Source organism: Alnus glutinosa, chromosome 1, assembly GCF_958979055.1.
Source record: "Alnus glutinosa chromosome 1, dhAlnGlut1.1, whole genome shotgun sequence".
Taxonomy (NCBI): Eukaryota; Viridiplantae; Streptophyta; class Magnoliopsida; order Fagales; family Betulaceae; genus Alnus; species Alnus glutinosa.
The window spans coordinates 51878703-51892467 of record NC_084886.1 but is presented as its reverse complement, the minus strand read 5'-3'; the positions used below and the strand labels follow the sequence as shown (position 1 = coordinate 51892467).

The 13765-nt window shown below is 36.8% G+C and overlaps 2 protein-coding genes across 4 annotated transcripts; one reads left to right on the top strand and one right to left on the bottom strand.

The window, feature by feature from the left end:
- Positions 1-949: 949 nt before the first annotated feature.
- On the top strand, positions 950-12054 carry LOC133858122 (uncharacterized). 2 transcript variants are annotated; one of them, XR_009898445.1, is made up of 3 exons: positions 950-1521; positions 3815-3973; positions 11845-12054. XR_009898445.1 is itself a non-coding variant. In XM_062293569.1 (2 exons), exons 1-2 carry the CDS (start codon positions 1109-1111, stop codon positions 3918-3920), a joined length of 519 nt encoding a protein of 172 aa, XP_062149553.1. In that variant the 5' UTR covers positions 960-1108; the 3' UTR covers positions 3921-4117. The 2 variants fall into 2 exon arrangements, 1 of the variants encoding a protein (XP_062149553.1); XM_062293569.1 differs by lacking the exon at positions 11845-12054 and having other exon boundaries at positions 960-1521; positions 3815-4117.
- On the bottom strand, positions 4313-12223 carry LOC133858097 (ABC transporter C family member 10-like). 2 transcript variants are annotated; one of them, XM_062293545.1, is made up of 12 exons: positions 12016-12220; positions 10045-11444; positions 8293-8613; positions 8101-8187; positions 7117-7704; positions 6864-7028; positions 6360-6654; positions 6064-6278; positions 5683-5988; positions 5337-5400; positions 5020-5259; positions 4313-4653 (listed from the first exon to the last, which is right to left on the bottom strand). In XM_062293545.1, exons 2-12 carry the CDS (start codon positions 11416-11418, stop codon positions 4541-4543), a joined length of 3768 nt encoding a protein of 1255 aa, XP_062149529.1. In that variant the 5' UTR covers positions 11419-11444; positions 12016-12220; the 3' UTR covers positions 4313-4540. The 2 variants fall into 2 exon arrangements, with proteins under 2 accessions (XP_062149529.1, XP_062149537.1); XM_062293553.1 differs by lacking the exon at positions 6864-7028 and having other exon boundaries at positions 12016-12223.
- Between the last annotated feature and the right edge of the window lie 1542 nt (positions 12224-13765).

Here is a 13765-nt window from a genome sequence, read left to right as displayed (position 1 = left end):
ATTCAACCATTGAATCAATTAACAAAACAATTTAATGATTCAATGGTTGATTAAGAAATAGTAGATAGCTCAAGCATCTCTAGTATGCATTAGACACCAAAAGTTAGGGTTTGATAATTTTTTACACGGCCTACGAATTGGACATAAATTCATAACGAAATTATTGAATTGGGATTAAAGAGTTTAATTAATTTAATTAAAATGAGCAGTGTTAAGGTTAATCTATATAGTCTTATAAATATGTTTCGACATTATTAGAATTTGCCACATGACAATTGGAGTTGTCAATGTGTGATACGACCTGCGAACCTGACATTAACTCATCATGAAATTAGCAAATTAAGGTTAAGAGATCTGACCCATCCAATTAAATGGATTGAATAAAAATAGACTTATATATTTTTATATTCATATCTTAATACGACTTAAACCCAACACATAAATATAAAATTATTGTCCCTACTACCAACGCAATCTCAAACATACGAGTAACTTTAATACATTAAGTGTACATAAAAAAATGAAGTGACTTTTAAAATCATTAATCGATCAAAATCATCATTTTATTAATCACATGCCTAATGATGATTTTATTTTCTTTCTCATTTTTTGATAAACACTTGATGAATAGTTAATGTCGATGTAAAATTACTCCAAACATACTTTAAAAGCCCCAAAAGAGACTTTTCGCGGCTGTATGTGAATAAACCTGCCAATAGTCTTAGATTGTTCGAAAATCTGTATTTCCCATTTTTTTTTTTTTTTTTAATTTTTACTCCAGAAACAAACACAAACTAAGGAAATGAAAAAATTTATCTGGTTTCCCCTTTTTGTAAGGGTAAATTGGGGTCCCGCCCAACTCCTTTTAGTCCTCACCCATTTGAATATCTGTGAGCACACTACTTGAGGTCTGAATGCTTACAGCCCAAAATCTCCCTCAAAGTGAAAGATCGAAGCAGATAATGAAATTCAGCTCAGTTCATTTCGAAGTTAAAAACTACCCATTTCAGATATCTCGCTCTCCTACTCAATAAAGTTTCCACAATTTCTCACTTCCCCAACTCATATAAAAACACAAAACTAAAAATAATAAATCAGAAAAATAAATATGTCCCCCATATCTGCCTCTAAATTCTTCAGCATTAGCACCAGTGATGTCTTCTATTCTACTGCAACTCTTCCGAATCTCCCCAAAGTTCCAACCTTTTACCCTACCCTTTTCCCAAAACTCCCTCCACGGCCCCACCTCCTCACCCAATCTTCAAGAAAGACCTTGACTTTGGTTTCCTCGAAGTCATCCAACGAAGCAGAGGAGCTCTCTTCAGTAGGCCCAGAGGACGAGTGGCTGAAGAAGCTTCCGGACAAGAAGAAGCCCCTTTACTCTCACAGCCTGCCCTGTATTGAGGCCTGGTTGAGGAGCTTGGGGTTTTACCAGAGCAAAGATGACCGGGCCGTTTGGCTTGTGGAGAAGCCGGAGTGGCACGCCCAGCTCTCACTAGATGTCACTGACCTATATATAAGGTTGGTTATTCGTTTTGGTGCATTGATATTGTGATTCCTAACATGGGTTTTTGTGCTTTCGTTCGATAGTGTTGGGTTTGTGCATATATGTGTATCTATGCGTGCTTGCATATGTTATGTACTGTGTATGTATCAGAAATTCATCAGTTTATATATGATTTTGGCAATGTGGGGTTCTGTAATTTTGGTTGGTTAATTGATTTGATGTTGTGTGGTTAGGTATGCGGGTTTCAATGTTTAAGAAAGTTGGGTTTTGTGAAGGATGCTAATTAGAGATTAAAATGAGTTTGTAACTGGAGTAAAGATTAATCTTTTTAGGTTTTTTTTTTTTAAAAAAAAATTCCCCATAATATTGTGTTATTGCTACTAAAGCATGCATGTATTGTTTACAAGACCAAAGGAACCCGTAATTCGTATGTGATGATTGTGGATTGTTCTGGCTTTCGTGTTTTTCTTTATTCTTCTTGACATATTATCTAATTTGTCTTTTTACAAATCTAAGTGCACTGAAGTGGGAAGCTTTTTGGACATGGGCATGGTCTATTTGTTCCGCTTTTTAGTTTGATGATGACTAGTTCTGGAGTTTGAAATGGCTAATAGAAAGGAGGTACTAGGAGATTTGGAGTGAATCGGCTGATATCTTATGATTTGTTAATTAGCAGGTATAGGTTTATCTCTAAAGTATTGAATATTAGGCTTTTCTTTGTGCGTTGAGTGGGAGTGTAAGGGAGGGCACAGTACCAAAAGAACTACAGAATTTATTTAATGCAAAGAGGTTGCAATGTGCCTTTTCTCAAGTCATGTAACTCGTATGTGTAACTCGTCATATTTTTAAATGGACAAAATCACCAACAAGCTGCCTCTAGTTCTAGCCACTTAACCATTTTATGTGCATTGATGTTGAAAACTAAATCAACCAAGTTAGATTAGACACAACAATGTCTGAATGGTAGATCATGAATTATACATGGGGCAATGTAAGATAGGAAAGAGCACTCGGTCTCTTGCAATAAAATTGTACTTGCCATTATATTTGCATGTCGGTCGAAAACTAAGTTAATGAATTATACTAGGCACAATGTAAGATTGGAAATTATTCTATCTTTTACAATAAAAATTGTATTAATGTTTAAATGGTGTCGGAGTTTGGGTGAAAGCTCTTGTAGAACTGCACATGTTACTAAGTGCACTTATCATTCAAAATTCTGTGGGTTAGTGGCATGAAAGTATCCACTTGACCCTGTAAGTATTTGTACTCTGTCCAGCTACTAGGCATCACACCGTGCCTGTGCTTACTGTGCCTGGGCCTATGCCATGTGGCCTATTAGATTTAATGCATGATTACCAACTTTGAATCCTTTCTAGCTAAATATTTAGTTTGGATATGATGGGAAGCATCATATGCTTGCGTGGTTGCAGATAATTTTTTGTATTTTCTGAAGTAATATGGCAAGTAGAGGTGTCCTGTTATTGCTATTGCTGGACAATCTTACTTTGGCTGCATAAGATGATTAGTCCCATGTCTATAAAAATAAGATTCTTGACAGTCTTCCAGTGGTTTTGCCCTCCAATCCTCTTCTAATGGACCTGTGAATTAGCTAATGAAGTTATGGCTTCATTTGATGGTTTGTCCATATATACAGTGGAAATGTAGGTATTACAAATCATTGCCAAGTATATTTCCTTGAGTTAGGTTTATGTGGAGTTTAGATGTTTACTTTTGGGATGAGTAACAACTGAAGTGATCTTCTTAACATTGTTGCCGGGAAAATACCTGTCAAGGAAAATGGGAACACAGCCATCTTGGTGGTAGTACTGCCCACTTTTGACAAAGGTTCTTGGGAGAGACAAGTTGGAATGTAATGAGAATGAGAGCAGAAAATTTGTTTCCTTGTTTCATTTAAATTTTAAAGAAAAAGGGGTTGACTTAAATCTAAGATCCCACTTACATTGCATTTATGGTTGGCTGGCAGATATGGTCCTGAAATCTAAGCATGCATCAGTTCTTGGATTGGGTTGAGTCTGCTCTCTCACTCTGTGTATGTGTTTGTTTTGGGGAGGTAGGAGGTCAGGGTTCTAGTTTGGACTGTTTTTGGTTGGGTAACATGCATCAGTTCTTCGACCCTGTTGTCAGGCCCTAGTATATTGAGAGGCTAAAAAATGTGTAAACGTATCATGCTCTTGCACTATCTAAGGATTATGACAGAAAAATAGGAGTAAACTTGGAAAAGTATTCACTTTTTTCTTTGATTATTACCACTGTTCTGGACCTTGAGAATTGCATTTGATGCAGATATCTGAAGAGCGGACCTGGGAATCTTGAAAAGGATGTTGAGAGGAGATTTAGTTATGCATTGAGTAGAGAGGATATTGAGAATGCCGTGCTTGGAGGACCTTAACTACAATATTGATTAATCTTGCCATCATATTGTTTATCTGCTTAATTTATTGAGTAAGTTCCCACCGAGCCCTGATTTTCATGAGATGGAATTAGAATCATTGATGGTTTTCAATTTTCTATTTTCTATTTTCTCATCACCGGGTGTAACATGAAATTGATGATTTATTTAATAAAATTACTGTTTAATTGGGAACATGGCCATTATCAATCTGTGAGACTTGGGTAGAAGGTGGATGCCACCACAATGCATAAACACCTATTGTCTTTGTGGCTCCTCCAAAATTTATAGACATCCCTGCAGTGGGAAAACCCATAAACTCCACAAAGATGTGTTGAATGCACCTGTTCAAATCAAAATGGTGTAGAGTGCTGTTCATAATAGCGGAGCTCTTTTAAGTTTCTAAATAGATATAGTTAATTATAACTGTTCCCTTCTTTAGAAAGAGGGAGCATGGCATTTCAATACAACTAGATACATTACACAACCTAGAACATGGCCTCTCAATGCTTTCCTTTTTCTTTAGAGCCCCACTGAAGTTTTTTTTCCCCTTCTTCCTACTTAAAATTTTTGTTTCTTCCCCTTTTTTAAAAAGTCTGCAGAAGAAGTTATTGTTAGGTTCAATGGGATTCTGTAGACTCAGAACGGGACCAGTATTCCTTCACAAGCTGCCCAAACAGGGAATCTTCTCTCTCCATCAAGTTCATGGGTGCATCGTACTCCATTACTTTTCCTGAAACAGAAATGAACTCATTTCCTTCAAAATTCAAACAAAAATATTTTAATATAAAGTTATTTGCTAAAACATCTATTTCACTCTACATAATTCTGTATGGCTTTTAATTTGTTTGAATGTACATTAAGCTCAGATATTTCAAAGTGCTGATTGACCTCTAGAGTTGAAGAAATTCTGTGGTAGATAACAATTCCCTTTGAGGAACAAGTGTTCATCGTCTAGAAGGATTGCCTTTGCATTTTGATTAAAAATGTTGTGAGGAAGTTAGTAATTGAAGTTATCCTTAGACAAAGGTTTAAGGCACATGCACAAATATAGGGAGTATTATTTAGATGAGAGGTTAAAGTAATTGATGTAACTGACCATCGCTAATGGCAAGAACCATGGTGCAATCCATCACGGTTGGTATCCTGTGTGCCACAATGATTACAGTACAATCTGCAAATTCAGTCCGAATAGTTTTCTGCAGAATCATATCAGTTGCATTATCAATTGATGCAGTTGCTTCATCGAGCACCAATATCCGATTTCTCCTCAAAAGTACACGCCCTAAACAGAAAAGTTGTCGCTGCCCCACGCTCCAATTCGATCCATCTTCCACAACTGAATAACAGGTTCATAGTTATTAAAGATCATTTTAAACTCAGCAAATGCCACAGATTACAATATTGAAACCTTACCCAAGGCTTCTAGGCCCTTTCCTTTTTCCTGAAGCACCTCTTGCAGCTGACACTTTCCAATAACCTTCAAACGGAAACTAATATGAATTCGTGCATATTTGTAACTGGCAACCATGCAAATTAGATAAGAAAGAAAAAGTCCACTTCTTTGTACATGTTTTGTTATCGAGTGGAAGACTATATAGGACAATTATAATCCAACTCATTTAATTAAACGAGTCAGATCCTTCAACCTAAACTTGTTAATTTCGTGTCGAGTTGGCGGGTTGTGTCTTGCCAACCCTAGATTCAATAGGTACTTAACCTTGTTAACGCAACCAGAAAAGGAAAAGATTTTAAGCATTACCTCCCATATTGCTTGGTCAGAAAATTGAGACAAGGGATCCAAATTGTATCGCACAGTCCCGTTAAAAAGTGTAGGATCTTGAGGTATTATTCCGAAACGTGACCTTAGATCATGAAGTCCAATTTTGGAGATATCAATGCCATCAACTATAATTTTCCCTGTAGCTGGCTCCACCAGACGAAAAAGAGCACTTATGAGGGTAGTCTTCCCACAGCCAGTTCGGCCAACAATACCAATCTTGTGCCCTCCTTCAAAAGTGCAATTTATCCCGCAAAGAACGAGAGGTGCATTGGGCCTATATCTGACCTGTTCTTAGATCACCTTTCTCAGAATGCTAACCTTTTGTGTTTTAAGTTTTACCATTAAAGCAATCAATATTACCTGTAAATCTTGTATCTCCAATTTCCCCACAGCCGGCCAATTCGCCATAGGGCGGCTCTCTTCTATTACTTGAGGGGCTTCACTAGGAATATGCATGTATTGATATATCCTTTCTACAGAAATGATGTTATTTGCTATACTGCACTGGTTTTGAATTGTACGGACAAGGATAGTGTTTAAAGAAATGCCATAAGAAAGTGCCATCCCCATAAATCCTGTCAGTAGGTTCGATGTCAGTGTAAACTACTAAATGACTACAGTGGTCATGCTTCCAAGAACAACATTTGAATACTCACCAGAGCTAAAAGTCCGAGGAGGAAGCAAAACCATGCAAAGTGCTGCAGAGGCAAGAACAACTGCACTGATCATTTCTATCCATTGGATCAACCACTCATTTGCTGAAAAGTTGTGGAAAAAAGGACTAGCATTGGTGTCAATCAGGTCAAGATTTTTTGCAAAGAACTTTTCTTCCTTCTCAAAAGCCCTTATTGTCGTGGCTCCCGCTAAAGACTCGGCTAGATGACTTGCTACTAAGGACTTGGTTGTGCCATCTATCCGCATTAGTTCTTTTGCAGAGGCAAAGTAATATCTCTAAAGAGAGATAAATGTCAGTTTCCAAAAAGTTCACAAGTTCTACATTATTACCCCTGGCACATGACTTCGTTACTAAAAATAAGATATTTCATGATTTGGGAGGATGATGGTCACAGATTGTCTACAATGTTATTGATTTATATGGCATATGAAATAGAACTGCTATCAGGGAATGATATTCAAGAAAGGACCTCTTGCAGTATTACCTGCATGCTAATTGCGAGATAAATCATTGGTACAGAGACAAACAAGACCTGCCAGGTGACAACTGCTAGTACTACAAGACTAGAACAAGCATTTATGATAGATGCAACAGTAAAGATAAGGCGGAACGGGACATCAAGATCTGTGATACTCAGATCAGAAGAAACCTGCACATAATGACAGAAAGCGCATAGAAACATTTGTTTTAGGCATTAAACAATGGGGGAATTAACATTTCATGTTTGACATGCGTACCCTGCTAAGTATCCTTCCCAAAGGTGTGGAGTCGTAGAAAGACATGGGTGCTTGGAAAAGGGAGTCTAATAGCTGTGAAAATAACGATTTTGAAGCTTTAAGACCCATAGCAAGTGTACAAAGACTTCTGCATATTAAAAACAGTATTGAGGCCAATCCAATCAACAGATAGACCAAGACCAATCGCAATGTGCTAACATGGGGATTATCAACTTTAACAGCCATCCAACTGTTTTGTAATATCAGACCAATCGCAAATAAAAGGTGAGAGATGCTGGCCATGGAGAAGTACAAGAACCCTTTGTTCTGATTCAGATATTGCCTGTAAGGTTTGAAGCCTGTGTCTCCTATTTCTCTCTCTTCTTGCTTAATCAATTGATCACCTTCACGTGCTTCAAGTTGCTTCTCTATATACGTCATCCTAATCTCTCTTGATGATGTTCCATGTGTATGGGCAGAACTAACGACTGCAAGCCTTTCAGAGCCGGCCGTCTCTTTGTGTGCATTAACAAGGTCCTGAAATTCCTTGCTTGAGGCCAATAACTGATGATAAGGACCTTCTTGTAGGATTTTCCCATCTGACATGTACTGTGAATAAAATAAAATAAAACTCACATCCATTCATTATGTGGAACTAATAGTAATATCAACAAGAAATTGCATAAAAAGCAAAGAAAAGATCAATGTAGGCTAAGTGACTCTTTCAGTGCTTAGTCCATGACATAACTAGAGAAAGAGAGGAGTTACTAACAAATTGTGACGAGTTATGAGTAGATTTAGAAAAGAAGAAAACCATGGTAGCTTATTCCTCTGCAGGAAATTCTGTGGCTAGACACAGATATTAGGAGATATCTCCAAAATCTTTGGTGTAGTTTCCATAGGAAACAACATAAATAGAAGATAAACAAGTGCTCTTTGTATATCAAACTGTTATTAAGACATGAGAGACTGCAAAAGTCTTGTCGTCAACTCTAGTATACTAACCAAAACATTATCGAAAGCAGGCAGGAAATCAACTTGATGGGTCACCAGTAAGACTGTCTTCTCAGAAAGCGCCCCCAAAAGATATTCCTGTCAACGTTTATTGTAAGCATACACTTGACCTCAGTAATTGAACTCCAAATAAACAGTAAACAACTAATGAAGACATGGGAGGTGTTGGAAAAATGTGATTACATGAAATAAGCTCATAGCAGTCTGTGCATCCAAGGCACTGAATGGATCATCTAAGATAAATATATCAGCATTTTGATAGAGAGCACGAGCAAGTTGAATGCGTTGCTTCTGACCACCACTCAAATTAATTCCTCTCTCCCCTATTTCAGTGAGATCACCAAAAGGAAGTAACTCAAGGTCCTTAACCAACGAACAGCTCTCCAGTGTTTCTCTGTATCTTTCACTATTCATGGCAGACCCAAATAAAATATTCTCCTGTATTGTTCCATTCTGAATCCATGCTGTTTGAGAAACATAGGAAATCTTCCCACAAACTTTAATCTGTATATTCAATAAATGAAACGATACTACTCAGTTAGAATACTTAACCTTTTCCATTGTAATATGGGGACTACATTTACACGATGGGTGCATAACTATGGGAATTGGAAGTGTTGTGAAAAACGATAGTTGCTGAACAATGAACATCTCAATCTTAACAACAATAAAGATTAATAAATTTTTTTTCCAAGAAGTATAAAGATTAATAAAGTTACCAACTTTAAATACAAAATACCATAAATACAAATACCATGGATATGAATACTAAAATCAAGCAAAGCATTAAAACAATCAACAAAAAGATTTTGGTAACGAAGTGAAAATCTTTTGAAGAACTCTTCAAAAGTAAAAAACTCCGGAGTAGCCAAACCCAAAAAATCAATCCACTATATAAGAATAAACAGATTACAAGGTTTTCACAATTACAAAACCTTTGTAGTTGATACACCCTTGTACTAGACAAGTGATCCACTTTCACTCTAATGTAGTAACTCTTTTAGAAATCTGGACAATTCTTCTACTTGTGATCTTTTCTTGAAATCTCGGAACTCTTGTGGCTGAAGGCTTTTTGTGAAGGAAGGGTTTGTATGGTTTAATTAAAATAACTTTAGGAGATAATTCGCATGAATGCTCTAAGATCAAAGAACTCTTTCTTAACATGCTAAAACATAGCCTCATACTCTTTTAAAAATCGTCCATGGAGAGCCTATTTATAGTCTCCGAAAACTAGGTTTACTAGAGAAATTGGGAGACCAAATAATGAAATTCTGTGGCGGCATTTGAACGGAATCAATCCACCGTTCGGACGATCTAGGGAACGCTATAACGACCGGTCAACTCTGGAAGATGACTGTTCGGAAGGCTCAGTTAACAGACCATTGAACACTTCTCCAAGGTTCTTTAGTGCAGCACATCGTTCGGACGCCTTATCAAATGGATCACCGAATGTGCTCTCGGGTTTCTCAATGGTGCAGCCCGTTTGGACATCTCAGCAAACGATGTTCTGAATGGATTTCTCTGAACCTAACCGTTTGAACCCTCCAGAAAATGATCTAGCAAACGCTCAGCTTCTACTATTCCGTTTTGACCCAAGAAACATTGAAATTGAAAAAAATTCATGAAACACAAAATTGTAGTATTTTTAGTTAGCTTTCAACACCACCAAACTTGCCTTCATCTGATAAGAATCAAATGATATGATCATTCTAATCCAACTAGGTCAATGTTTGACAGCATACACAAACTTGAATTTTCACGTCTTGGATCAACTTTTGCTGACTTAACCTTGACTTAAAACTTACAACCAAATATGTTTTGACATTGAATTTGCCAACACTAAAAACCTAACATGTTGGAATACATAGTATAAGAGAAAATTCTCACAATGTTGAGATGCATTTTGTAACTAGGAAAATAATAGTAGCAACTTACACTTCCCTGAATCTTTGGAACTTCTCCAAGAATTGCTGCTAGAAGGGTTGATTTACCTGAGCCAACTTCTCCACATATAGCCACCTTTTCTCCGGGTTTAACCTTCAAATTTATGTTACTTAGAGTGGGTTCTGATGAATTCTCTTCCCAAGAGAATTTTGCCGACTTAATAGAAATGGAGTGATTCACACTCTCCATGTTGCAATTGGGCTGGACATGAGCACTCTGCAGCTCTGGTGCCTCAAGAAATTGTACAATACGCGCAAAAGCAATCTTTGCTTGAATGAACACCCCCAATACATCAGGAATAGATGAAATTGGTTCCTGAACGAGGCGAAAAGTTGCTACAAAGGTGAAAACATTATTTGCATGTAGAGGAACTCTAAGGAAATAACATGCCGCAAAAGTAGCAGAAGAGACCAAAACAGGAGTTGACCAAAAGAGAATGCTGAGATATACTTTCTCTGATTGCACTGCAGATAACCATTTGTGCTCTACCTTCCTTAAATTTTCTATAACATTCTTGAAATGGGTTTCCCAAGCATACAGTTTTAAAACCTTCATGTTGACTAGAGCCTCAGAAATAGTCTTCAGTCTCTCATCTTGCACCACCATTTGCTTAGACTGAAACTTATGCTGTATCTTTGCAATTGGAATATTGCAAAGCACGGTGAGAATTATCACCACCAGCGCTGCAACTGTTGCAAGCCCCACTGCATGGAAAAGAATTACTAATGCAAGACATAGCTGGAGGCCTGTCGTCCAAATCTGATGGAACCAAAATGGAAATTCTCCAATTCTATAAGCATCTACAGTGACATAGTTCATTATCTCACCACCTGAGTGCTTCAACCTAGCAGAATTGGTTAATCTCAGTTGCTTTTTATAAATTGCTGCAATTAGCAATGATCTCACTTTTAGGCCAATAAGCCTGCTTCGGAAGAACCACTGCCTTTGTGATATGGATTCTATGCCCTTTAGAAAGAAAAATGATATTGCCAGTAAGTGTCCTTCGTACTTGAAACTTTTTTTTCCCTCACCAACCAATATGAAGGAGTTCAGAAGTAGGGGACCGGCAGACACTGTAAGAACCTTTAACAAAGCCAAGCACCCAGTTAAGAAGATTTCTTTCCAATGGCATGAGATTATTGCCTTTAGGATTGATGGTTTTGCTCTTTTCTGCTTATTCAATTGTTCCAAGAACAGCGAGTAACAATTTTCTGCTCCATCTGCGTCACGCAACCTGGGTATATCTTCATCCTCAAGAATTTTCTTCCTGCCTTTTTTCATCAATGGATTTAACCACCAAAACGACAATCTACTGAGGAATCCATTTTTGGCAAATGGAGTAACAGAATCACTTTCAACCTTCATCTTTCAGTTCTCTTGCTCTTCAAACTCTGTATTTCAAACAAGAACGGTATTGCATATATATTAGAAACTCGTCAACCAATTATTCCCCCCCCCCCCCCCCCCCCCCCCCCCCACAAAAAAAAAAACGAAAAAAGAAAGAAAGAAACAGAAAATGCAATGGCATGTAATGGATGACATACAGGATTTCTTTGTCAAAATACTGTGCTTTCTAGTATTAGCCACGATGTCAAATACAGACTCAGCTGCTAAACAAAATTGACAGACTCAAATGAGAACTGAACACTTCCCATGTTTTGTCTAGTAATCTGTCTGAGGCTTGTTTTATGCAGAAAATGTAGAGCAGGTTTTCTCTGTTGTTTTGGTTAACTTTGTGTTTAGTTATTTATTTTGCTCAGTAACTGCTTTGCTGTTTGCGCTACTTTACAGTGGTTTTGAATGGATGCTGATTTGTCCAAAATAGGGGGAAAGAAATAGAGCCGGCCAATAGCTAGCTGATACGCCTGCAGTGAAGCTCTAAAGTATTTTCTTGCTTGTGAACGAGAATTCCTAAGTGATTCGATGCATGCAAAAATTTTAAGTTTATGACTATGGACATACCTCAATAGGCCTAAGACCAGTTTCTTTCTCCTTCACTTGGCCATTAGATTATAAAAAAAGCTTTGGTGCAAATATTTCAGCATTAAGTTCAAATGCTTCTAAATTTAATCAACGCCATATTCTCTCATCAACCATGTTTTCTATCAAATATAGAGGAGGTGAACTCAACCATCATGATGACAATGACAGTGATAATGAATCGTACACGGGATAAAGTTTTGATCTGCGTTCCTCGTGGACCACTAAATTAATGAAAACAACGTTTTAAAGAGTACAAATAAATCACGGAGGATAGAAGAAAAGAGGAAACATACCTACAGAATTGTTTGTGAATCCTATATATTTCTGTGTGGTGTGCAGATTGGACCATGATTCAGGTTTGTGAATCTGCTGGGAAATCCATGTCCTCCTGTGTTAAAGTATTGATTACATGACTAAATTTATCATTTCCTATAAGCTTAAGTTTTTAGGATAAGTAGTGATTTAACATGGTATTAAATCAAAGGTCCTGAGTTTGAATATTGTGTCCGTCATTCATCTCTCATTTCAATTAAATATTCAACGTGTTGTGCCTTACCTATTGCCTATTAAATAAGAGTTTGAACACACGCGTGAACGGAAATATTAAAGTATTGATTAAATAATATTAAATTTATCCCTTATTAGTGGTGATTTAACATCCATGATTTGATTTAAAGTTGGAGTTTGTAAAATATTTTGTTGTTCCATTACACAAAGGATAGTGCGTGCCTCGGTGGTGGCAGATTTACCTCAATAAAATATTTCATTCTTGAAAAGATTTAAAGGTTGGTGGTGTTTCATTGATGAAAAGATAATTTCATATTCATTGAGCAAAATGAGCATTGAGATGAAAATAGACATGAATGATATAAAAATGGAAATAATGTTTGGGAAGGAAGAGAATTATAAAACGGAATTAATGTTAGAACTTTAGAAGTGGGATGCTATCATGGCTCACGTCACCTTCCTTCTACCTCAATTCTTGCATGAGAGTAGATATAATGTTCTGCAAGTACTTTTTGTTTTTGAGAAATGAAACAACTTAATTCTCTTGTTTCTTACCTTGAGTTTAGGTTTTGCAAAAGCAAGAGTAGCTAGTAGTGCAAAATGCCATGCACTCGCAACCTAGAATTTCCAACTACGATCTCATTCTTGCTTCAGTAGCTGCATGCTCAATGCATGGCGGAATTAACTAAAATTTTATGTAGGGAAAAACTAAAAAATAACACTTTTGGATTTTATAAACTGATTGTCATTAAGAAATAAGAGTAAAATATAGTCTTATAAGACTCTTTCTTGGTGGTAGATGTAGGTAATATAATGCCGAATCACCCGAAAATCCTGTGTGTTATTCTCTCCTCTTCCTCCCTTTTCTTCCACAATTTACATAATGAAAGATAACAAAAACTATATGAAAAGTTTGGATTTTGATAACTCTTTTATGAAGTTATCGATCCTAAAAAATCTAGAGGATTTTAATCAATCATGCTTCTGCTTGTATTTCTCTTATGATTTTATGTTGCATTTGGTTTTATCTTCCTATATCTATATATGACAAAGTACTTCAAACGCCCTTTGTGGGGAAACACACATATCATATAAGAGTAATGATACTTTTCACATTCATTTATCGCACTCATCTCATACAGACTAATGTGACGTGTTTTAAGTCACTTTAAAAAAAGTATTAACCACTTAAAACTTGCCACATCAACTAATGTTACATGTA

Coding starts and splice junctions, on each gene's coding strand:
- LOC133858097 (XM_062293545.1), bottom strand. CDS start 11,418: ATGAAGGTTGAAAGTGATTCTGTTACTCCATTTGCCAAAAATGGATTC. Junction 7,029..7,116: donor TGGGAAGGATACTTAGCAGG/GTACGCATGTCA, acceptor CATTATGTGCAG/GTTTCTTCTGATCTGAGTAT. Junction 4,654..5,019: donor GGTTCTTGCCATTAGCGATG/GTCAGTTACATC, acceptor TTTCTGTTTCAG/GAAAAGTAATGGAGTACGAT.
- LOC133858122 (XM_062293569.1), top strand. CDS start 1,109: ATGTCCCCCATATCTGCCTCTAAATTCTTCAGCATTAGCACCAGTGAT. Junction 1,522..3,814: donor GTCACTGACCTATATATAAG/GTTGGTTATTCG, acceptor CATTTGATGCAG/ATATCTGAAGAGCGGACCTG.